Genomic DNA, 23,807 nt, shown 5'->3' with positions numbered 1-23,807 from the left:
TTCCAGGGCATCCAACCTCTGGGTCCTTGTTACTCAGGGAAGTTCAGGACCACGGCGTGTACGTATCAGGTAGCCAGCTCCTCCAAGCCCTGCTTTGCTTTCTGGGCCCTAAGCACAAGGTCATCATTCCTGGAACCTGACTGCCTATTTGGCAGGCTGAAGTTGCATACCTACACCCATGCATGTGGATGTGCACACATACACACACACACTCTCACACATAGGAGTATACACATGTGCACAAATGCACACATACATACACAAAAGCACATCCATGCATGCAAACTCTATACATAAACATGTGTACCCACACACATGACCACACACTCACGAACACACACACAAATGCACATATACACGTGCACATACATGTGCACACATACATATATATGCGCTGGCTGACCTTAAAGTCCACTTTCGCATGCATTTTTCAGTCTTCCCCCTGCTCAGCATCTTCTACTCTCTTCCTCTCTATCTTACAGGACACTGTCCTTAGACACCCATCACCTCAGGGACATTTGTTTAATGACTGCATCACCAGGTCCTGTGATATCCTTACTGTGAATTCTTAATAGAATAACTCACGGGATACACAGAGATGAGAGGAAAAGTCTCATCTCCCTGTGGCCGCACAGACATAGGACTAGAACCCAACTCCACCAGTGGTACGGCAATGCCCCTGCCTCAGACGATCCTTGCTTCAGAGCCGCCTTAGCCACTGCTACCCTTGTTGTCATGCCACCCAGGCCCTAGCACAACACTCAGCCCCAAATTAAGTTTGCAGAGGACCAAGACCACTTACGACAGAAGGCACCCAAGGCGACCTTGTGAACTAACCAGCTGCAGAACTCCAGTGCTCAGGAGGAAGGAGACCCCTGGTCAGACAACACTGGAACTTACCAAAATAGGAGTAGCCTTAATTAAATAACACCCAATGCCTGACTTCCGTTAAGGCCCCCCACATTCATCTCCCGGGGCTTTGCTTTCCACTCCTAGCTGAACCAGGATGAGAGCAGGGGTGGGGCAGGCACAGTGGTCATGGGAAAGAGCTGGAACAAAAGGTTTGGGAGTCAGGACCCTGGAAGTAATGACTGTGCGTAGAACTCACCGGCACCACACACCTGCCATACATCTATCCATACACCACACATCTATCCATAGACTGGGGTGGGTAGAGTCGGGCTCAGGCCGTGGGGGTAGGGGAGACCCCGTGCAAATGCTTTCCCAGACAGGGGTCTCTTTGACCTAGCTGAGGGGCTAGATTTCTTCCAGAAGAGGGGAGAAAATATGGTTGGGACCCAGAGCACAGGATCTGGGCTCTCCACACCCCCAACACAGCTGTTCGGAAACCATATCCGTCCCCTTTTAAGCACTGGCAGAAGGAAACTCCCCGGTGCTATGTCAGTAGCCACCAGGCCTCAGGGAGCAAGCCTTCCTTCCAGGGCCAGACAAGACTGGTGGTCTGGGGCGGCTGCAACGCTTAGGGGTAATAGTGCCTCCAGTAGCACAAAGGGGTCCCTTCCTCCAGCAAGAACAGAAACTAACTGCCAAGCCTGCAAGCAGCAGAGCCATTGAAAGTTATAATTAGACTCCGTGGTACTGGCTCTTGGGCAGAGCACAGTACATGGATCGGGAGCCCCTGGCCTCAGAATGAGGAAAGTCTGGGAGGACAAGAAGCCATTCCTGAGCAGTCCAGAGAAGCCCCGCTCAGCCAGATGCCCCACTATGGAGATTAGGACACGGTGCCAGTCACTGGAGGTCAAAGTCCAGCATGAGCACAGAGCTCTTAACTAATAATGGGCCTCCTCCTAAGTTACCGCAGCCCCTGAATCTTTGACCCAGCAGAGGGAACTGACTCAGCCGGGCCGCAGAGGCCATCGTGGGTTTAACCGCGGCTGAGATGGGCTGAGAATGGGCATCTGGGTCAGGAAAGGAGGTCAGAAGCCTGGACCTGCCCACCAAACCTGCAAGGGAACGTCCCCTTTCATCAGGGACAATTCATAAGTATTAAGGATAAGGAGGGTAGCGGGCCCGGGAACCAAGACCTCAGAATTTCAGGGCTTAGAAGGTTGTAGGGAAGGGACGCCAGAACAGACAGGGCAGTTGCTGGACGTGGGGCGAGGTGGGGTGGATCTGAAGCCACTTTCCATCCTTGACTCCAACAGCTGTGGGGTTTTGGCGTCCAAGAGGTTAGTCACTCACGCTGCTTCTTCTCTCAGCCCCGCAGCTTTGAGAAGCCAAGGCAGAGGTATTGGCAGTGTCTGCTTGCTATCCTGCAGGCTGGGGAAAGGAGCGCAAAGGACTCCAGAGACTCAAGTCGGTTTCTGCCCAAACTTTTCTCAGGCCGTCAGGGCCGGGAGAGAAAACGTCGGATTCTCGGGAGGGGGACTTTACAGCACCCCTGCTTACCTCGGCCGCCAGTCACCCCATCCAGATGCCCCACCCCCACTGTAAATCTTCGGAAGGCTCAGCCCCCGCCTCTAGAGCGCAGCCTCTGCGTCCTTCCTCTTCGTCCCCAGTGTACTCTACTCCAACCTTTCCAGCTTCACGAACCCCGAGATTTCCAGCTAGGAAGAGCGTTCCGTCCGAGGGACCCGGGAGAGCAGAGAGAGGGCCCAACTGGGGACCAAGGGGGTCTGAGAAGCGCGGAGAGCGCGGGCTGCCGAGGCAAGAGAGAAAGGAGCGGGACCTGGGCGAGCGCGGGCCGGCTCTGGCTCCCACTCTGAGGGTCCCTTTCGGTGGCTCGGATCATGGGCTTACCTCCTGGTAAGTTTCGTCGCCCGGGCTGAAGGTGCTGTCCACTCGCTGCAGGCGCAGGCCGAGGTGCGGAACGCTGTGCAACCACACGACCCACCAGGGCGCGATGTACTCCACGCGCGCCGCCGGCATAGCTTGCACAAGCTGCTGCGAGCCCACTGCCACTGCCAGCGCAGCTACTACTACCGGGCTCAGGGAGCGATCCGGCCCCGCCCCGCCTAGACCCCGCCCCAAGTCCCGCCCTAGGTGAGGACACGCCCCATCCCGCTGGAGGCTCTGCCCAGGTCACGCCTCCCCCTCCGGCTTGCCCCACCTCTCCTCTTATGCCTCTTTCTGGACACACTCACCCACTCCAGAAATTTGGCTCAAAACCATGCACTGATTCTTACTATCACAACAGAATAGTGGCGCAGGTTTGATGGTGCATGCCTTAGGATGGTAAGGCAGAAGGATCAGGAGTTCAAAGGTCATCCCCATGTCTGTAGAGGCCACCCTGGGCAATGTGATACTTGATCTTAAAAAAAAAAAAAAGGCCGAGCGAGCGGTGGTGGCACACACCTTTAATCCCAGCACTTGGGAGGCAGAGGCAGGCAGATTTCTGAGTTCAAGACCAGCCTGGTCTACAGAGTGAGTTCCAGGACAGCCAGGGCTATACAGAGAAACCCTGTCTCGAAAAGACCAAAAAAGGAAAAGTTTTGACGAAAGATTAAAGTGCCAGTGGATACATAATTAGTAATCTTGGCCTAGGAGAATGTGCTAGTCCCTAATTCATTCTTCTATTTCTATTATTATTAATTATTTATTTTACCCAGACTGGGTCTCACTGTGTAGTGCTGTCTGTCCTGGAACTCATTATGCAGACCAGACTAGCCTTGAACTCACAGTGATTGCCTGCCTCTGCCTCCCTGCTCCAGCACACACTGGACTTATTCGTTTATTGCAGTGTTTGGACTAGAACCTATGGCCTCCAGCATGCTAGGCAAGGCTGAACCCTTTAAAGGAAGCCTAAGATGGGAGGTGGTGGTGCATGCTTTTAGTCCCAGTATTTGGAAGACAGAGGCAGGCAAATCTCTGTGAATATGAGGCCAGCCTGGTCTACAGAATGAGTTCCATAACAGCCAGAGCTAAACAAAGAAACGTCTTAAAAAATCCAAGTTGGAGCTGGGTGGTGGTGGTGCACGCCTTTAATCCCAGCACTTGGGAGGCAGAGGCAGGCAGATTTCTGAGTTTGAGGCCAGCCTGGTCTACAGAGTGAGTTCCAGGACAGCCAGGGCTATACAGAGAAATCCTGTCTCGAAAAACCAAAAAAAAAAAAAAAAAAAAAAAAAAAAAAAAATCCAAGTTGGGGCAGAGGAGATAGAGACTAAGTTGTCTGGATTGATTTGATTTGAACCCGGGATCATCCTGCCTTAGCCTTCTGAGGCTTGGAATTATGGACATATGACTTCATGAATGACAATTTTTACTCTAGATCACTTATTCTAGAATCTACTATGTAAATCATATGCACTCAGGGCAGCTTTTGAGCCCCTGGGGGTGGGGTGGGGGTAGGGGACATAAAGAACAGAGAGTACTACCTACTAAGTGTCAGAGCAGACAAAAGCCCCGAGGCCTGGCTGACTTACACACTTTGTGAGTGTGGTTGGCAGAACACACATGAATTCATCCTGTGCTGGGTTAGAGGGCATTTGGGGGGCAAGTAAAACGGGGCCCAGTAACACCAGGAGCCATCACTTCAGCAGACCCCTGCAGGCCTTGGCCTTCAGCCCTCTGCATACTCCAGAACCCAGCCTATCACTTCTCTGCCTTTTGGTTAGAGTCAAGTGCAGAGAGCTCCCAGCCCAAGTGCTGGGAGCACAAGGGTCTTAAGCAGGAGGGAGATGGTGGGCAGCTGTTAGGCGGCAAAGTCGAGGACAAGTCAGGGTCAGGCTTGGTTGGGAATGTGCTGGGAGACCAGCTAGAGGATGCTTGGTGCTGCAGGCAGACGAAGGAAAGGAGGCCCCAGAGAAAACAGGGAGAATTTCTAACTAGGTGCTGGTGGTGTCCCCAAAACAGGCACTTGTGCTCTATCAAAAAACTTTGCTGGCTGGGCTGTGGTGGCACACGCCTTTAATCCCAGCACTTGGGAGGCAGAGGCAGGCGGATTTCTGAGTTCGAGGCCAGCCTGGTCTACAGAGTGAGTTTCAGGGCAGCCAAGGGCTATACTGTCTCAAAAACAAAACAAACAAAAAACCCTTGCTAGAAGTGACTTCCTCTCTGCTCTGCCTGGCCACTGGGGCTTCTCCTCACTGTCAGCTCTGTTCTGTAGTTGCTAGAGACTGGCTGCTACCACATTTGCACTGGACAGCTGAGGCTCAACTCTCTCACCCCCTTGTTCTCACACAGATGTCTCACTAGTTCAGCACTGTCTAGGAATCCTCCCTAGCCTAGGACGCCTAGTGCCAGTTTCCTGTCTTTACACTTGTTTTTAGTAGGGAGGTCCTAAACGTCGATGATTACAAAGAGGTCCAGTGCTTTTGTCCTGCATTGGCATGAGGGTGGGTAGCTTGGAGGTGCCTCCGCAAGGAACACAGTTATGCTGATGTCTCCAGAGGATTCTGAGTGGTGGATGGGAATCTTGCAGGATTAGGGACTAGTGGGCAGGGGAGAAAGGGAATCTAGTCAGGAAACCCCTAGAGCAGCAGGGCAGGGGCCAGGAAGAGCTGTAGCTGCTTCCCAGTGGCCAGGGTGGGGGATGGGCTCTCAAGGTGATGGAAAAGTCCTGTGGATTTGAACAGCCCTTGCACAACTAAGATTTATATAGGCCTACACCCAGCAGTAGGAGTCTTTAATAGTAGGACAGGGTCCTGCTAGATAGGCCTGGTTTCCTGGAACTATGTAGCCCAGGCTGGCCTGAAGCTTATGGGGGAAGTGAGGCAGGTTGAAGCAAGGGGCAAGACTTCTGTGCGCTCAGCCTTAGGACCTCTGATGTAGCAGCCCCCTGTAGCCAAGCAGGGAAATGTGAAGCAACTTCTCAGAGTCCCCCTTTCCAACCCTATTAACAGCCAAGACATACCACCTTAGTCAGCACCCTGTGAGCCTCCCCGCTGGCTGGCCAGTGTCCCGCACACCTCCCTCAGTGGCCCCAGGATGGATGCTGCTCTGGCACAGTGGTGAGGGGAAGAAGCCAACCAGGAGTCTACTGCTGTAGATCTTAATGCAGCCCATGGCTGACTAACACTAGCTGGGCCCTCAGCTGTGGTGAACCTATCACCTGAAGGCACAAAGACATTATTCAGTCTCTGGAGCCTGCCTGGATGGCAGAAGCACACCGAGTGACTCGGGCTTGCCAGGGTAGGAAGCACTGCATGAAAAAGTGCCTTCAGTGGACCACAAGGCCAGACAAACTGCATCAGTCTCCTAGGAGCCAGGGAGAAAGAAAGGCTGGGGACACACACACACACAGGCCAACACTATAAACCTGTCTGTCTTCCTTGGGAATCCTAAGCAACCACGCTCCCATTCCACCCACTCCTGGGGTAAACAAAACTCCCCAAAAGCTCACAGCATATGCAAAAAAGGCCTCCACCAGCAATCAAATCTCTTTGCTTCTGGTTACAACCTGCTTGTTTAAGCATTAAACCTAACCCTCAGCCTGCTGTACTACATTCCTAAAAGCAGAATGAACTCTCAGCGGCAGCACACTAAATCGGTCACTACACACCTGAGGTCTCAGCACTCAGGAGGTGGAGGCAGGATGGATTCAAAGCAAGGAATGAAAGTGATTCTATCTCAAAAGACCGCCCCCTCTTCAATTATGGGGTTTATTTACTGTAGTAGAGCGCCACCTGGCCGCAGGCCCAGTGGCTTTGACTTTGCCTGCCCCCATTTTTTAATTCTTGAAAATTCTCTCATGTTGTTTGCTTGCACACACGCATGTGCACCATGTAGGATGCAGTGCTGAGACATTTGCAGTCCCGGTCAGCCGACCCCACAGAAAGCATCCTTTCTTCTGCACTCACCCCGGAAGCCCATGCTTTGACTTCACATCCCCAAGTCTTACAGCATGGAATATTTCCTTCTCTTGCATCCAGGGGCTCATCCTGCAGCTTGGAAGCCCCCTGCTTCCTTCCCACCTTTGTCTCAGAAGACAATCCATCCCACGGCCCACTTCCAAGCCTTGGGAGTAACAACAGCTTCCCACCAGGCTCTTCCAACTGCCTTCGTGGAGTGTGAAATGTTTTCCAGACTTAGGCGATTCACCCACTGAGATCCCAGGTGAAGACCTGGTATGCAGAAGCAAGCACCACCATCCCAACACCACTTCCCATCAAAGATTGCGGACACACAAAGATGTTCCAGGGTTTTTAATAGTCACACGCAGAGGTCTGGCTCATTTCAGGTCCTTCACTGCCAAACCTGGGGAAAGAAAGACCAATGGTTGATCCGAGTCCCTTCAGAGCTACCCCGCTGCATTTCATGGCCCCCTTCCCTCCGCAAACCCACTTATCAGAGCAGGTTCTTCTGAGAGTCAAATGGACCATGATGTGCCTGGGGCCAAGACAGAACCTGAGAATCCCAGCCTTGGCAAACACCGCTCTCCTAATGCTGCCGCCCCAATCTGCCTCAGGCTCACTCACCTGGGGGTAGGGACTGCTTCAGCTTCTCAGCCTTTTCCTTGTCTGTGATAACCAGGGTGTAAAGGTACCTGCTACAGCGAACCTTGAACTTCACATTATCCTTGTTCTTCTTGATCTTGACAGCTGCCACGGAAACCACAATAAGGATGAGAACTGGCGCAGAACCACAGGTCATGTGCCGCATACTCTTATGTGGCTGAAACTTTCAGTCACCACCACCTGGGATTTCCTTCTGCTTCCAAACACTGAACACGCTGGAAAGCTACCCTTTTCTTAGTCTCCTCAGTGAGTCTCGGGCTTATTCAATTCACATGCACGCAAAACCTGCACTTACTAAACACAGCACCACGGAATAGTCTAGGATGACTCATGAAGGGACAGCCTATAATGGATGGAAATGAGTTATCTGCCTGGGTTAGTAACTCTACAGCCTCCCACTTCTCCACACAAGGACACTGGATGCAGAGCTGCTCTCGCGATGCCCCATTCCAGTATGTGGAGAAGCTCCTCTTACATTTTTGTGGAACCTGGCTCTTATTATTTTGTAATTGTGTGTAAACTCCTGCCTGTGTATGGGCACAGGCACATGAGTGCAGACACCAGGAATCCAGAAGAGGCCGTCACTGCTACAGGCAGATTTGAGAGCGGAAGGGTGCTGCAGTAAGGGCTCTTAACTGACTCCTGGTTATACAGCAGTGAAGGGTCTAATGCTTCAGACTCAAGCACCTAATCAGGGGCATGCATTTGGCCTAAGCTCACAGAACAGCTGTGTGTCATCAGTGTGCACGTGTTCTCTCAACTCCACCTCTGCCTGTGACTGGTGGGACAGGGCACTTCACAGGAAGCACAGGGCTCAGACCCTCATCTGGCCACTTTGGTTTCTATCTTACCAAATCCAGACGTGAATGGCAGCATCCTATGCTGCCCTAGCAGCTATTGCACTCCTGAACATTAACTCTACTCTCTGGAGGTAAGTAAGTGAGGTCTGAGACAGGGTCTCATGTATCCCGGCAGGTCCTGAACTCACTGTGTGGCAGAGGGCCTAGAATTCTCCTGACCCTTCTGCCTTCAACCAAAAGTCCTGGGGTTAAAGTGGTGCCCTCCCATGCCCAGTTAGGTCAATGCAGGGAAACAACCCAGAGCCCCAGGAGTGCTAGGTAAGAGCTTTCACACTCCCAGCCCCCAAGCATCACCTAAGTGCAGCCACACATAACTCGATACGGCAATTCCACTTATGGGTAAATACCCAATATGAAGAAACAAATGCTGCACCAGGCTGACAGAAAACGTGTAAGCGGCCCAGTGTCCACCAACCCAAATGTGGTGCCCCCACACAGCAGAAGTGCTGACCAGGGCATCCCAGCACGTCTGTAATAGCAGCACTTGGAGACTGAGGCAGTTCAAGGTTAAAGAGAAGCCAGTGTGATAGTATGATGTCAAACCCAATGACCCTGGGGGCGTTTGGTTCCTGAGACCTGCCCCATGGGAGAACACACATTCTAAACAAAAACACAAGGAGCAAAACAAGTCAGAAATGGTGGCAGGGGGTCTGCAATCCGAACAGTTGGGAGGCTGAGAGGGAAGACTCCCTGAGCTCTAGATCTGAGGCCAGCCTGGGCTACAAAGTGAGGGCCAAGGTTACTCAGGATCCATATGGCCCGCTTCTAAAAAACAAACAAAACCCACCAGGAATTGAGCTCAAAAGCATTTCTCCCAACAAATATGCTTGGTTCAGTTTCTTATCTAGTTAGGGAGCTGATGGATCTGCTAAGCTGACCTCATCAATCTGCAGGGACAACCTCTGGTTCCACATCCTTTAAGTTAAACAGGAAGAAAGAACTGTGGCCTGAGACAGGGCAGACTTGGGAAGGCAGGGCCAAATGTTACAGCCCGGATGGACAACACAAGCAAACCCCACTGAGCCCACCAGCAGGAGGCATCCTCCCGCCCACACAGCTCCAGATCAGAGGCAACAGCCTGTCTGCACACCCAACATCCTTGCAAAAGCTCTTCCTGTCCACCTAACAAGACAGCTCCAAAGGGTCGACTTCCGATCATTATCTGGTGCTTATAAAAACCGATCTGAGAGGAAAGGGAAGGCACAGGAGCTATCTCACACAGCAGAAAGACAGACTTCTTTTTCGCTGCAGTGTGAAGATAACGTCATCCAAGGTCTCCAGCTAGACACATCCTCCCAAATATCCTTTAAATAGGGAACAATTCCCTCCCTGTGTAAGAAAGAACAATACAGAAACCAGCGGGAGCTGGCAAACAACTTTGAACTTGCTTGTTTTAATCTATTTTTGGGACAATGTAGCCGAGGAGAACCTTGCATTTCCCTATCCCTTTATCTCCACCTCCCAAATTCGGGAGATTACCCCCTGTGCACTGGGCCTGCCTCTGAATCCCAGCTCATGCAGAGCAGGGAGAAGCGTCTAGCTATGTAGGTCAAGGATGGTGCTGGTCGCTCAATTCTCTTGCCACAGCCTAAGATTAGGCAGGCAGTCATGGCCAGCATATTGGCTCTGCTGTCTTGCTACCTCGCCTGCTTAGAAGCTGGAGATTACAAATGAATTACACATTTCTTTCTTCTTTTTCCCTTTTTTCTTTCTTTCTTTCTTTTTTTTTTTTTTTTGAGACAGGGTTTCTCTGTGTAGCCCTGGCTGTCCTGGAACTCATTCTGTAGACCAGGCCTTGAACTCAGAAATCCGCCTGCCTCTGCCTCCCAAGAGCTGGGATTAAAGGCGTGCGCCACCACTGCCCGGCTCTTTTTAAATTTTAAAACAGGGTCTCCCTATGCAGCCCTGGAGGGCTTCTAAATCAGGGGGATCCTCCGGCCTCTACCACGCGGGCAGGCGCGTTGTGATCAGGGTGTGCACAACTGGTGACGCCAAGCTTAGTGTCTGTGACACGCTGGACTGCCGAGCTCTCTCTCAGAGCCGCCCGCCCCAGCAGCTCGTCCCGAGCTTTCTGGAAGCCCGCACTCACACTTGGCGTCCTTCCGCCGGGCGGTGAGCAGAAAGTCCTTGATTTCCTCAATTTTCCGAGGCTGCAACACGGGAGAAACAGAGAATGAGCCCGGGGGAACATCTGCGTCCTGGGGCGCCCCAGCCCACCCCGGTCCCTCGACCCGGACTCACCATGGCGACGGCGGCTCGGCTCGGCTCTGGCGTCCGCACCTGTGGGGAACGATCCTGCGTTAATCGGCCGCGATCCTGCGTCCTCCTCCCGCACACGCTCCCTACAGACCCGTGCTCCTCAAACCCACCCCGGCTGCGGATTGCCTCGGATTCAACTCCCTTCCCCACCTACCCAAAAACACTCACAGGGCCGAGAACCCAAGAGAACGGAAAAAGAACGAGGCTTCCTCTTCCGGACAGTTAAACCCGCCTAACGGAGGAAATTGCGTACGGTGTCTGCAAGCGGCCAAAAAGGCTGCGTTCAGAATTTCAATTTCAGCACCCCTGCCCTCTTCTGGTTCAGATTAGTAGTGCAGCTTCTTAGAGTAATGGACAGGCTGCCAGCATCACCCTCGTTTCCCTTCTTTCTCCTTTCCCCTATTATCCCCTCTCTCTGTCACTCATCTCATTAATTTTTTTTTTTACATTTTATTTTTTTATTGCGTGTGGTTTTAGTTTGCGTGTGTATCCGTACCTTACAGGTGTGCAGTGCCCATAGAGGCCAGAAGAGGGCATCGGATCCAGGGGAACTGGAATTACAGACAGCTGTGAATTGCCTCCTAGGCGCTGGGGATCCGACCCCAGGTGTGCTGGAGGAAAGCTAATGCTCTGAGGACTGAGCTGTGTCTCCAGGTCCAGAAGGGATTGGCTTTTTTTTTTTTTTTTTTTTTTTTTTTTTTGAGACAGGGTCGGGCTACCTTCTTCATGCTTATAACAGGTCCAGCAGAAATGAAGATACTCCAAAGAGACACTTGTGTGCCTCGCTTTGCGTGCAGGGCAGAACTTCCTGCAACCACCTGGGTAATCAGAAATGGCTCCTTTTATTGCATCCTGAGACTCATTATCCAGGATAAGAATTGAGCCTCCCTGGCCAGATTCCTCAGCCGGGCTCCCACCACACATCGCTTCTTTAGACGAGTGAGAAGTGACAGCTTGGGGAAGGTTGCTTCCGATCGCCCGCTGGGTTCCTCCCAGCAGCCTTCTCACCGGCTCTAACTTCCTTAGCACCGTGTTAGTCTTTACGATGACACCTTGAAGGTGAAGTTCCAGGAAGCTTTAGCTAGTGCTTTTATTTTTACCCACGTTTATTTTATTTCAACCGCTCTACAAATGTCTCCATTTTATTATGTTTGTCTCCCCCCACCCCCAATTTAATAACTCACAACAGAATGTAATTGCCTTGTACTTACTACTACGGAGCGGGCCCCGCGAGGAGGATGAGCGCTTGGCCCTGAGGTTTGAAAACTCACCTCTCTCTCCTCCCCACTCCCATTGGATAAAGGAATCGCCATCCTGCCTCCCGGTGATACAGGGCAGAAAAACTAATTGGGCGGGAATCTTTTTCAAGAACAGAGCTGTGCTTCGGCGGCTGAAAACCTGTCTGCTCGCAACTGTTGGGTTTCAGACCCCAGAACGAGCAGCTGAGGTGCGTATTTCTTACATACCAAAGCAGACCTGGCCTCCAGCCTTTACAGCATCCCTCAGTCCCTACCTGGCCGACCTCCTTCCCAACCCTAAACTTTTAGGCCCATGGGCTGGGCTGTCCACACTGTTGTGTTTTACAAAAATAGAGAAGGAATACGTTTGGTGGAGGTGCGGTAAGGTGTGGGGGAAGAGGGTGCCTCGGCGGGCCCATGCTAAGGCATCCCTTGTCCCTGATGGACTAGCCACATAACAGTAAAGAGTTTATTCAGGGCATGGGGAGGAGAATTGAGAGGGCAGTAGAGACAGAGGCAGAGAGCGTAGAGGTTGGCCATGAGCACATGGAGGGAAAGGAGGGAGGGGGATGGGGAGAGAGGGTAAGAGACAAGAGAACAGAGGATGAAGAAAAAGGCGAGAGGGAGGGAGGGGGAGAGAGGGAGGGGGGAGGAGGCGAGGAGCCTCTTTTATAGTGAGTCAGGCATACCTGGCTATTGCTGGGTAACTTTGGGGCGGAGCCTAGCCTAAATGCTAACACATACCCCCTGCCCCCACCCTCCAGACATTTGGTCTCTCCCTATCTTCTCTCTGCTTCTCCTTCTCTCCCCCTTCCTTTTCTCTTCTGTCCCTCTCTCTGTGGCTCCCCTTTCTCTTTCTCTTCCCTTTTTCTTTTGTCTCTCTCTCCCCACTGCGACATCTCCTGCCTCATTCCTTGGGACCACTGAACTCACCAGCCCGAGAGCAGTTTCCCAATAAACCTGTTTATAGAGACTCTAATCTGGCTTGAATTAACTCATTTTTAAAAAAACTATGTATACCACTTTCACTTGTTTTTTTTTTTTTAATTTTTAAGGTTAATTTATGAGTACGCTGTAGCTGTCATTAGATACACCAGAATAGGGCATTGGATCCTGTTACAGATGGTTGTGAGCCACCATGTGGTTGCTGGGAATTGAACTCAGAACCTCTGGAAGAACAACCAGTGTTCCTAACCACTGAGCCATCTCTCCAGCCTGAATAACTCATTTTTACGGGCAGAGAAATAACTTATCAGTAACCAATGGAGAAGCTGGTGGGCTTTGGATGAGATGTCTAGGGGCCAGATATGTTCTGAGAATCATGGCTGTTCCGTCCTGACCCAAGACATTCCCATAGTTCCCTGCTCAACTTTGCTGCCGGCCTTCTCTCCAGGGCAGATGCCTTTCCGGTCTTTTCTACCTCCTGTCTCCTCAAGTAACTGTGGTTTTGGCTAAACAGAGAGCCTCTTAAGTTGCTGGTGCTTCTGGTCTGCAGGGACTTCTTTGCTGTCCCCTCAAGTATTATAGTGTTCCTTCATACCCATTTCATTTCTTTTTTTGTTTGTTTGTGTTTTTTTTGTTGTTTTTTGTTTTTTGTTTAGTCCTGGCTGCCCTGGAACTCGCTCTATAGACCAGGCTGGCCTTGAACTCAGAAATCTGCCTGCCTCTGCCTCCCAAGTGCTGGGATTAAAGGTGTGCGCCACCACTGCCTGGCCCCATTTCATTTTCTACTTGGGGGCAGACCTTCAGCTCCGATGTCCCTCCCTTGTCCTGTCTGGTACGTTTTATGAAGCACGGTATGATGCGGTGGGAGGGAGGTACCTTAGTGGGCCCAGACTAAAAGGAAGTTTTATTTGGGACCTGGAAAGAGGGTCTGGAGAAGGAGAGGAGGCAGAGAAGGGAGACTGAGAAGGACACAAAGAGAGAGGAGAGAGAAAGTAGGGAAGAGTCGGGAACACGGGAAAGGAGGAGACGATGGAGGGGGGGTTTGGGGAGGGAGTGGGGGCGTGGGGGTTGGGGGAAGGGAGGGGAAGAGAGAGGAAAGCCCAAACAACCCTTATGCGTCTGGCTGCTGGCTGAGGAATTGGTGGGCGGAGTCCAGAGGAAATGCTAACACCTTCTGGTAGGCTCTGTGGCAGTGGTGGGGTAAACTCTGATTTTTAAAGACGGGTCTCCCTGTGTTGAACTAGCTGTCCGGGATCTCATTATGTAGACCAGGCTGGCCTTGAACTCACAGAGATCTTATGACTCCACCTTCCAAGTACTAGGATTAAAGGCGTGAACCACCACACCTGGCCTTTTTTTTTTGTTTGGTTTTTTTCGAGACAGGGTTTCTCTGTGTAGCCTTGGCTGTCCTGGAACTCACTCTGTAGACCAGGCTAGCCTTGAACTCAGAAATCCGCCTGCCTCTGCCTCCCAAGTGCTGGGATTAAAGGCATGCGCCACTACCACCCAGCCACACCTGGCCTTTTAAAAAAAATTTTTGGACAGGTTATATTGTAGCCCAGGCTGGCCTCCCTGTGTTGTAGAGGGTGACCTCCTTGAGCTTCCAAACCTCCTGCCTCCACTTCCTGAGTGCCGGCATTACAGATGTGAGCCACCATGCCTGGTGCTGATGGCTGGACCCAGGACTTGTGCATGCTGGGCAAGCACTCTACCAACTGAGCTACATCCTCTGTCCCGGCAGGGATAAGCTCTTCCTGTGTTTGTACTGACTTTGAGGGCAAGGACAAGGTAGGACTTTCTGTAGGCAGCTCTTGGATAAGATACTCACATATACAGTAGGCGCTTAATGCTGACTTTGGGGGGACTCTCAAGTTGGATGTGACCTTTGAAAGCACTCATTATAAGAAGGGACAGGAAGAGGAAAGAACGAACAGGGAGCTAAAGGTAGAGAGATTCAGGTCAGGTACTCCAAGCAGTTCCTAGCACATAGTAGGTGCACAAAATATGTGTGTAAGTGATAAGTGGCACCTCTGCTCCCTCCTGCTGCACGGGTCAGGTGGTGGGGAAGATGAGCTGCGCCTACCCTTGGCAGCCGCCCTGGGGAGACAGATGTTGGCCCACTTGAGTTGTGTGATTTAGGAGAGCGTAGATGCATAGTAAAACCACCACGAAGGCACATTTGTTCAAGGACCGGTCGTCTCCAGCTCCCCAAGGGGAACGGATAGCAACAAATAACAAAATACACCGTAGGGCAAAGCGTGGTGTGCAGAGAGAGGGTGTCTCAGGCTCCCATGGCGGAGCCTCAGTGTCAGGATCTGACTTCAGACTCAGACAGGAAGCCCCTGGGACTGAGCTCTGTACTGTAGCTTCCCTGAGCTTCTCAAACACGCACATGATAGGAGCTGCTGAAGGGGGATCCTGCAGGAGGAGGGCTCTCCTCTGGCCAGAATGGGCTCCACATTACCTGTCAGGGCTACTGTGACTGTGAAGCCTGGAGAGTGGACTAGAGAGTCCCAGGTAGGAATCAGGTGCCACGGAGAGACAGAAGATACTGGCCTGGGAGGGGGCTTGTAGGCAGGACTGACGGAGGCTAGAGCTGGGCCGAAGTAGGGTCTAGGGACCATCTCCTGGTCTTACACCTTTCTTGCTTTCATCTACCCGCTGGCCTTGGGGCTGGCCCTGGCAGGGTCTGCTGTAGGGCAAACAAGGATGGAGGGGCACCCCTCACCTTTCCCTTCCCCTCCAGTGGGAACCCTGAAGACCCATCCATTTGGATTTCTCTTCAGTGTTCAGAGTCATCAGAATGGGGCAGAGACCTGGCACCCCACTCACGGGCAGGCAGCGAGGTAGTGTCAGATACAGTGTGCTCTGAAGGAGCTGAGAAGCCGGCCTGGCATCTGGCTTGGACAAATGGTTGATGGACCGGCTCCCAATGGGGAAGGTTCGTCTAGGGTCGAGAGAACCTGGGGTTCTCTGGGAGTGTTGAAAGTTCTGTGGGATCAAAACAGATTTCCCCTCATGTTAGAGTAATCTCTTGAGCTCTGGGTTTCTGTGTCTAAGGCTGTTTGCGGCGGTCGGGGGGAGTGCGGGGGGGGGGGGGGGGGGGGGGGGGACAGATAGGATGGGAGGCAGGTCGCCAGCCATTCTGGCTTCCTAGCTGGCTGGCTGGGATGTGGGTGCAGTGTCCACTTGTGACAACATGGGGGTGCTGAGCCTGAGATTGGAGACTGAAAGGCAAGGAATCTGCCTTCTAGCTTAAACCCCAAATCTCAGGCTTATAAATTGTGGATGTGATAGGTGTAGTATTTCATACCTAGAGGAGTGCTCTCTTAGTTCCTGACGCACTTAGTCTCCAGGAAGCCCCCAGGAGGCCCATGCCTTCCGCTGCCAGCATAGCTGGCCTTTAAACCTGTCCTGTGGGAGCTGTCCATAAACCTCGCAGATGCTCAGCACGGGGAGAGAGAGCCTGGGGTTCTCCATGAGTTTGGCTACCTGGAAGAGTGGATGGATGAGGGAGGAGAGAGGAGTTGTGCTTTTTTTGGAATCTAAGGTGAGGAGTCTAAGTGGGGTGCTAGGTACCCCCTATTTCCAGCCCCCACAGAATCTTCGAGACTCATAGATGGTCATGAGAAGCATGACATACCACCAGCTGTTTAGTCAAGTGCCACAAAGCATGGATGATAAGACAGTAATGATGTCTCTTGAACTCTTCCTCTTCCTCCTCTCCTCCTCCTTCTCTTATTCCTCCTTCTCTTCCTCCTCCTCCTCTGATAGGGGCTCATGCAGTCCAGGTTGTCCTTAAGCTTGCTATGTAGCAGAGGGTGACTGTGGAGAGCCAAGCCCCGAGCGAGAGGCCTCGTAAACAAAGCCCTTATTTGGCTAAGCTACTGCTATTGGTTGCTTCTACATCTGGTCATCTATCTGCTTTTGCTACATGGCCCATTGGGATTGGCTAAGCTTGGGAGTACTCAACAGCCGAGGGTGGGCCAGGAGGCAGAGCTTAAGTAAGCTCCAGAGAGGCAGGAGCTGCAGAAGGCATTAAGATTAGAGCAGGAGGAGAAGCAGGCAGGAGAGAGCAGGAGGGAGAAGCATTGTAAAAGGGTCCTGAAATAAACTGCAAAAAGGAAGAGCTCGTGTAGTTGTGTCTTTCTTGCTGGACGAGGAGGACGCAACAACTGGTGGCCCGAATGGGGAAAAAAGGAAGGAAAAACTTCTTGAGACTCAGAACCTTTTGCAGTCAGGGTAAGCTGGCTGGTAAGTTCCCAGGTAAGTGGGACAATAAGGTCCTCGGAAGGAGGCTTCATATATTAAGGTCCTCGGAAGTAGAGGCAATAAAGACCTCGGAAGTAGAGACTATAAAGAGTAGTGAACTGAAAGTAAAAGAAAGTAACAAAAAAAGTAAAAGTAACAAAAATAGCCATGGGCGCTTTGTATTCAATTTTTCTCTCCCAGAGCTGTTATTATCAAACTCAATTTTTCTGACTCTTCAAAAGCTGTTAAGACCTGTGTGGAAGCTCTTTAGGAGCTGTTTGGAAGATCAGCACTGTTTTAAGGCTGTGAAAGAGCTGCCTTCAACAAGCAGCCCTATGCGGTGGTGGGAGAATTCAGCTTGGGAGATACTAGCCACCTGTTTCTGGTTAATGTTAATCCTGGCAGCAGCTTGGTATCCCTGGGAAGCCCAAGACCTTAGGGAACTAAAGAAAGCAGTGGCAGAGGATGGCTCTCATTCACCCTGGGTAGAGACCGCCCTTGAGGGCTTTGCCCACCAGGCTCTCGCCCTCAGAGATTGGAGGGAGGTGGTCAAGGCTGTGTTCCCCTCACCCATGTTCCTTAAATGGATGGCCTTTTACCAGGAAGAGTGCCGAGTGCAGAGAGAACAGAACCAACATTGTATCTTTAAGGGAAGAAATGTTTCAATTCGATTGTTTGGCACAAATCCTCAATCTATAGTTGGACCTGTTAGTTCTAAGGTGTATGAGATAGAGGGGTCAGTCCAATTTAAAGAGAGCTGCTAGAATATCAGAAGTGTTGTTAGACAGTTGAGGAAAGGCAGACAGCTCTGGAACAGCTGAAAGGAGCAGTCAGTGAAATCAGGAAAGGAGAACTCAGGCACAGATTGGTCTGATACAGATGAAGAATTACAAGATCTAATTGAGAGGATAGAGAAAAGCTCCCTTAGGAAGAAGCGGAAGAAAAGGGGAACAGAGACTGAAAAAGGCCCCCCAGGCTGCGTACTGTCAGTGCCTCCCCCCTATAATCCAATCAACAGTAAAAGGGTCCTGAAATAAACTGCAAAAAGGAAGAGCTCGTGTAGTTGTGTCTTTCTTGCTGGACGAGGAGGACGCAACAGGTGACCTTCTGATCCTCCCACCTACACCTGAGAACTGGGACAAACCACACCATACTGGCTTTATACATCACTAGGGATCAAACCCAATGCTCCATGCATTCTTTATTATTATTATTATTATTATTATTATTATTATTATTATTATTATTATTATTTGGTTTTTTGAGACAGGGTTTCTTTGTGTAGCCCTGGCTTTCCTGCAACTCACTCTGTAAACCAGGCTGGCCTCGAATTCAGAAATCCACCTGCTTCTGCCTCCCAAGTGCTGGGATTAAAGGTGTGCGCCACCACCGCCCGGCTGGGTATCCCTAACTTAACCTGGTATTTCCTATGTAATTCAAACTGATTCTCAAACTCACAGCGATCCTCCTGCCTTAGCATTGTGAGTGGTGGGATAACTGAATTCAGACCAGGTCTCTGCACCTTGATTCCCTTATATTTACAGATAGCTAGAAGTTCAAAGTCTTTCTGCAGGCAGTCAGGGTTGCTACACCTCCTTTGGCCTCCGCCCCAGGGCTGCTGGGAGCATGGCTAGAATAACTTTCCCATCAGGGAGCCTTGTGTCTATGTGGGACAGGTAAATGAGACAAGGAAAGATCACATACACCAAGTTTACTGTGGACAAACACTGCCCCAAGCCAGTTCATGTCCCTAGCACCCTGTTGGCCAGGTCCTGTGTCACCTCCCTGCTGTGATGCGTGTTTAGCCCACAATAGTGTGTCTCTGGCTCTGTTCTCACCACAGAGAACCCAAAGTCTAATAGTGAAGGGAGAGATGAAGGAGGCCACCACATGGGAGAAGTGTTTCATGGACCAGATACGGTGTGCCATAGGAGAGATCATCCAGGCTGGGGATGGGTCAGGTCTGGGAGGGATCCACCCAGCTTCTTCCTACATAAGTGTCCAGGGGTACATAGAAACTCCAGGGGTACAAGAACAAAGGAATGATCAGTTTGGGTGGGTTTTTTTTGTTTTTTTTTTTTTTTTTCCTTCTCACTCCAGCCCCACTTGCTCCGGCCCAAAGATTTATTTATTCTATGTAAGTACACTGTAGCTGTCTTCAGACACACCAGAAGAGGGCATCAGATCTCATTACGGATGGTTGTGAGCCACCATGTGGTTGCTGGGATTTGAACTCAGGTCCTCCAGAAGAGCAGTCAGTGCTCTTAGCCGATGAGCCATCTCTCCAGCCCCAGTTTGGGTGGTTTTAATCCAGTTACCCTCCTAGGAAGAGGATGCTGTTCTTGGAGACAAGCTGTCCAGGTTCATGCTAGTGTTTGGCTAAGCAGTCTCCAGAAATTGGTGGCTGTGTGGGTTCTTTTAAGAAGGGGTGCAAATATCTATTCTGAGTCAGGCCACTCTGTGGTTTGAGTGCTGGACCTCACGAACCTTGCTTCTGAGCACCTGAGGGACACACAGGCCGGCTCTGCCCAGCAGGTGGCGCTGTGGATGTTCACGAGGAGAGTGAGTCCTGGAGGAGGTGGGCTACAGAGTGAGCGCCCTTCCCTTGCTCAGCCTTGGTGAGGCAGCAGGGACCCTGGAAAGCCCCAGGAGTCTCCTCCATGGGGGTGCAGAGTCGGTATTGACAGATGATGTTCCTTCAGTTCCCCTACCTCACCGCACAGGCCTCTTTCTCTTTTCAAGCTGCATTCCTAGCATCCAATCTGCTCCTGTAAAAAAGGACAGATTGGACTGATCTCCCAGCAGCAAGGAAAGTAATATCAAGGCCGAGGAGAATCCATCTTGAGTGCAAGGGACAGGCCACCTTCCTATATATCAACACGTGCCAGGGTGAGGGGACGATGGAGAGGAAAGAGAAAGGGCGCCACCCCTTCAGAGAGCAGGGTAAGGGCCAGCCTATCGGTGTGTATATATCTTAAACATTATACAGCGTGGGAGAGAAAATCAATAGAGCTGTCAGTGGTTAATGCATTCAGCCCTGCCACCGTCCCCACCCCGGGATGCTCCAGACAGATGCTTCAAATTAAACAAGAGGGAAAGGAGAGGGGCACGGGAGGCCAGGAGACATACACCCTGACAGGCTGGAGGAAAGCGGAGGCACGACTGAGGGGCTGAGGAAATTAAAGTCCATCAATCACAGTCGTAGAGAGCATCCCCAGCATGAATGACAGGAGGATGCTCAGCACCAGCGGTAGTGTCCGATCAGGAGCAGGTTATGGGTCCCTCTGCCTGGCGGGAGTCCCTTGGGAGGCAGGTGACTGGCCAGTGGCTTGTCATTCTCTGATTGGATCCTTAGGAGGAGGGGTGAGAAGGTAGTCCAGGTTTCCTGTCTTGACGTGTGTGTGTGTGTGTGTGTGTGTGTGTGTGTGTGTGTGTGTGCCTGCCAAGATGGAGGAATGGGCAGGATCTCTGCCTCTGTGGAGGTGGGGCCGTATTGGTCACAGATGACCGATCCTGGACAGCTCTAGTTCCCTAATTTTGACTGTATCCTTTGGCCTACAAGAATGGGTCTCAGAGCACCCCCACTCTGCTTGGTCACCCCCATCCGTTTCTCCTCTCTGCCTCATTTACCTCAGTCCATGTGTCAGGCAAGCCTGCTGTCTGTCTGCTGCTCTTTAGCTCCTGAGACCGTCCACCTGTGAGCAGACCCTGGCTCTGCCTTGGGCTCTCCCTCCAGTCTCTCCCTAATGACCACTGTGTGGGGACAGGGTGTCCCTCCGCCCGGGGATGGGGTGGGATGGGGTGGGGCAGGGGTCATAGTCCTGACAAAGGGGTTAGGGAAGCTGGTCTGGGGAGACCCTGAGTGGGTAACTGGGAAAGTGAAGCATTGAGTCACCTTTTTGCCATCCCTTCATCCTAAGGCTCCTTGGGAGAAGGGAAGAAGGATCCGCACACCTTAGTGAAAGCAGAAAGCTTCCTGGGTCCCCCAGACCTGTCCCCAACAGCATGTGGGCCTCTGAGGTCTCATCAGGAAACAGGGTAAGCCAGGGTTGTTTGAAGTAGGTGCGGGGAGCCAGGAACAGGAGTGCAGGGCCCCCGGGGAATGACAGAGATAGGTGAATAGTAAATTCGCAGCAGGACATCCTCACCAGAACCTCAGACAGCCCAGGCTGCAAGGAGAGCTGACCCTCAGCCTAGCCAGTCCAGGCTGCAAGGAGAGCTGACCCTCAGCCTAGCCAGTCCAGGCTGCAAGGAGAGCTGGCCCTCAGCCTAGCCAGTCCAGGCTGCAAGGAGAGCTGACCCTCAGCCTAGCTAGCCCAGGCTGCAAGGAGAGCTGACCCTCAGCCTAGCCAGTCCAGGCTGCAAGGAGAGCTGACCCTCAGCCTAGCCAGTCCCCAGAGAGGCAGCTGGGAGCTCTCTGCTTACCATCACTTCCCCTTAGCAGAGCTCCATTAATGGAACCTAACAGGACCATGGAGTGCTGGCTTAGGCTAGAACAATGTGCTGCTGTCCCTATCATGGTCCCAAGGCAGAGGACACCCCTGGGACCAAGCTAGCTCTCTGAGGTTTTATTCTTACTTGAGTTTGTACCAGCCCTTGCTCCTCTTTCTCCACCTATTTTTCCCCGTCCTCTTCTCCCTCTCCCTCTCTCCAAGAGGGTGTCCGGCTCTAGAAAGACTTCAAAGATGGAAGAGAGCTCTGGCTGGCTTGCTGGCTCCGGTTGGCATAGCCCAAACTGCTGCCACCCGCTTGCCAAATAGCTATGCTGCCCTCTGCATCCAGGGAAAGATTTAGTGTTGCTTCCTTGCGCGACAGTGCCCAAGACAGCTTCTACCAATTACCACCGGTGACCGAGTTTCCAAAAGCAATTACCAGAGCACCGCAATGCCTCCAAGGTGTGGAGCTGAGAGAGAGCTGGGGTACCCAGCTGGAAACAGAGTCTCCGGTTGGCATGTGGGCAGCATAAAGAAAGGCAGCACAGGCCCGTGCAGGGGCCTGACTCTGCAGGCATGCAGCAATAAGGAGAGCGCAGACTGGGGGGAGGGAGGCACAGCAGGAACACAGTCCCGAAAGCCTGGGCCCTGTGCGGTTTCGGTGGCCAATTGCTGCGACTCTAGACTTGTCTTGAGGGGATGTGGGGTGCGAGTATCTGTACTTGCTTGAAGGCCAGGATGAAGCTCATTGTCAGTGATCTCCATGGAATGCTGGCTTCGCTGATACCTCCTTCTTTGGAACAGGAAGGAAAGAGGCAGGGCAACTCTGACCTGTTCCCCAGAGTCCAAGGGTGTTGCCCCACTTTCCACTCTACCTGCCTCCAGAAGGACTCAAACCTACGAGACTCTTAGCGCTCCTTGGAGCCTCTGATTTCAGGGGAGACTCTGCCTTGGGGCTGAGGGGAGGATGGATAAAAGGAAGTATGCTAGATGCTGGCCAGGTGAGCCACTTCCTCCTGTCTGCTTCCTCCCTACATTCCTGCCCTGGGCCTCTTTCCCAGAGTCCTCTGCAGGGCAGGCCGCTCTGCCCTTGAAGGATCAAGATGGCCATAGTGGTACGACCTTGGCTCCTGCAGAGAAATGGCTGCTGCAGTCAATTGTCCACTTGGCCTCGGCTTTGGAGAATTGCCCTAGGTAAGGTTTGAAGAGGGGTTGAGTAGGCCTCTTCGTGGAGTGGCAGCAGACCTTGGGAGAGAGCTTGCTGGGACAGCAGGGACAGTGGCTCAGCACATGTGGTACTTCAGCGGAGTGTGTATAGGCAAGTCAGAGAGGCTGTGGCTGACTAGCCACATGCCTAGTCCCATGAAGTGAGAAGGGCTCTGCCCCATTCCCGTGGAGAGCTGGAAGGCTGTAGTTCTGGAGCCAGGTGCATCTTGGGCTATCTTTGATTTTCTACCAAGATTGCCCCCCTCGGTGTATGATCCAGTTATGACTACTTGGTAAGCCATTTCAGAATGTATGAACAGACCCCTCACTTCCACCAAGCCAAAGGCCAAGAAGGTCATCAGGTAGTGTTTTAGGCTTAATCCAAGACTGAAACTTACTTTATTTTACTTATGTGTTTGAGTGTAGGGCTCTGTATGTGTGAATATGTGTGTGAGTGTGTGCCTGTGCATGTGTAAGGGTATACCTGTGTCTGTGTCTGTGTGTGCATGCCTGTGTTTGTGTGAGTGTCTGCTTGTGTTTGTGTGTGTGAATGCACATGGAAGAAGAAGTCATCAGATCCCTTGTGGCTGGAGTAACAGGCATTGTGGTTTGTCCCATGTAGATGCTGGGATCTGAACTCAGGTTCTCATGACCGAGCCGCAAGCTCTCTTAACCACTGAGCAACCTCCCCAGGTGTCTTGATCTGTGACTCTTTAAGGAGCGTGATATTTGGGGTAACTGAAGTCTGTGCTCTCAGGCCATGGTCACACATACTTGGTTCCAGAACATACTTGCTCTGACGTCCTTTGCGGAGAGAGCTGCGTGGTTTTGATTGACAGAAAGCTGAGGGGTCCTGAATTGTAAGTGTGTGGAGGTAGGAACTGGAATCTTGGCAGAGCTTACCAGGTGGCTGGAGGAGCTCCTGACAGAAAGAGGAACCATGAGGAAGCACAAAGCAAGCACATGCAAGTGTGGTCCTGAGAGACGGAAGTCTGGAAATGCTCAGCCCCCTCCCAGACCATCAGCGTCAGTGGGTACTGCCAGTGGCTTGAGGCCTGCTGTGGTGACTGCTGCTTGAGGCCTGCTGTGGTGACTGCTGCTTGAGGCCTGCTGTGGTGACTGCTGCTTGAGACCTGCTGTGGTGACTGCCAGTGGCTTGAGGCCTGCTGTGGTGACTGCCAGTGGCTTGAGGCCTGCTGT

General features: G+C 52.0%; 2 protein-coding genes and 1 long non-coding RNA gene across 5 annotated transcripts in view; 1 reads left to right on the top strand and 2 right to left on the bottom strand.

The window, feature by feature from the left end:
* The window catches only part of Ttyh2 (tweety family member 2), a 46,216-nt gene extending 43,314 nt beyond the window's left edge, over nucleotides 1–2,902 (bottom strand). Inside the window, exon 1 of the mRNA XM_031352952.1 lies at nucleotides 2,761–2,902. Coding sequence (XP_031208812.1) covers nucleotides 2,761–2,889 — 129 coding nt within the window. The 5' untranslated portion in view covers nucleotides 2,890–2,902. The remainder of the gene's footprint in view (nucleotides 1–2,760) is intronic.
* LOC116078031 lies at nucleotides 1,852–2,485 on the top strand. Its single transcript, XR_004113403.1, has 2 exons — nucleotides 1,852–1,936; nucleotides 2,220–2,485. It is a non-coding gene; the product is annotated as an uncharacterized LOC116078031 (long non-coding RNA).
* A 4,186-nt stretch (nucleotides 2,903–7,088) lies between the features above and the next one.
* Nucleotides 7,089–10,786, bottom strand: Rpl38 (ribosomal protein L38). 3 transcript variants are annotated; one of them, XM_031353441.1, is made up of 5 exons: nucleotides 10,703–10,786; nucleotides 10,517–10,555; nucleotides 10,365–10,425; nucleotides 7,377–7,499; nucleotides 7,089–7,155 (listed from the first exon to the last, which is right to left on the bottom strand). In XM_031353441.1, the coding sequence occupies exons 2-5, from the start codon at nucleotides 10,517–10,519 to the stop codon at nucleotides 7,130–7,132; spliced, it is 213 nt and encodes a 70-aa protein (XP_031209301.1). In that variant the 5' UTR covers nucleotides 10,520–10,555; nucleotides 10,703–10,786; the 3' UTR covers nucleotides 7,089–7,129. The 3 variants fall into 3 exon arrangements, with proteins under 3 accessions (XP_031209301.1, XP_031209300.1, XP_031209302.1); XM_031353440.1 differs by having other exon boundaries at nucleotides 10,689–10,784; XM_031353442.1 differs by having other exon boundaries at nucleotides 10,645–10,703.
* Between the last annotated feature and the right edge of the window lie 13,021 nt (nucleotides 10,787–23,807).

This window comes from Mastomys coucha, unplaced genomic scaffold (assembly GCF_008632895.1).
Source record: "Mastomys coucha isolate ucsf_1 unplaced genomic scaffold, UCSF_Mcou_1 pScaffold5, whole genome shotgun sequence".
Taxonomy (NCBI): domain Eukaryota; kingdom Metazoa; phylum Chordata; class Mammalia; order Rodentia; family Muridae; genus Mastomys; species Mastomys coucha.
This window is presented reverse-complemented; position numbering and strand designations above follow the sequence as displayed.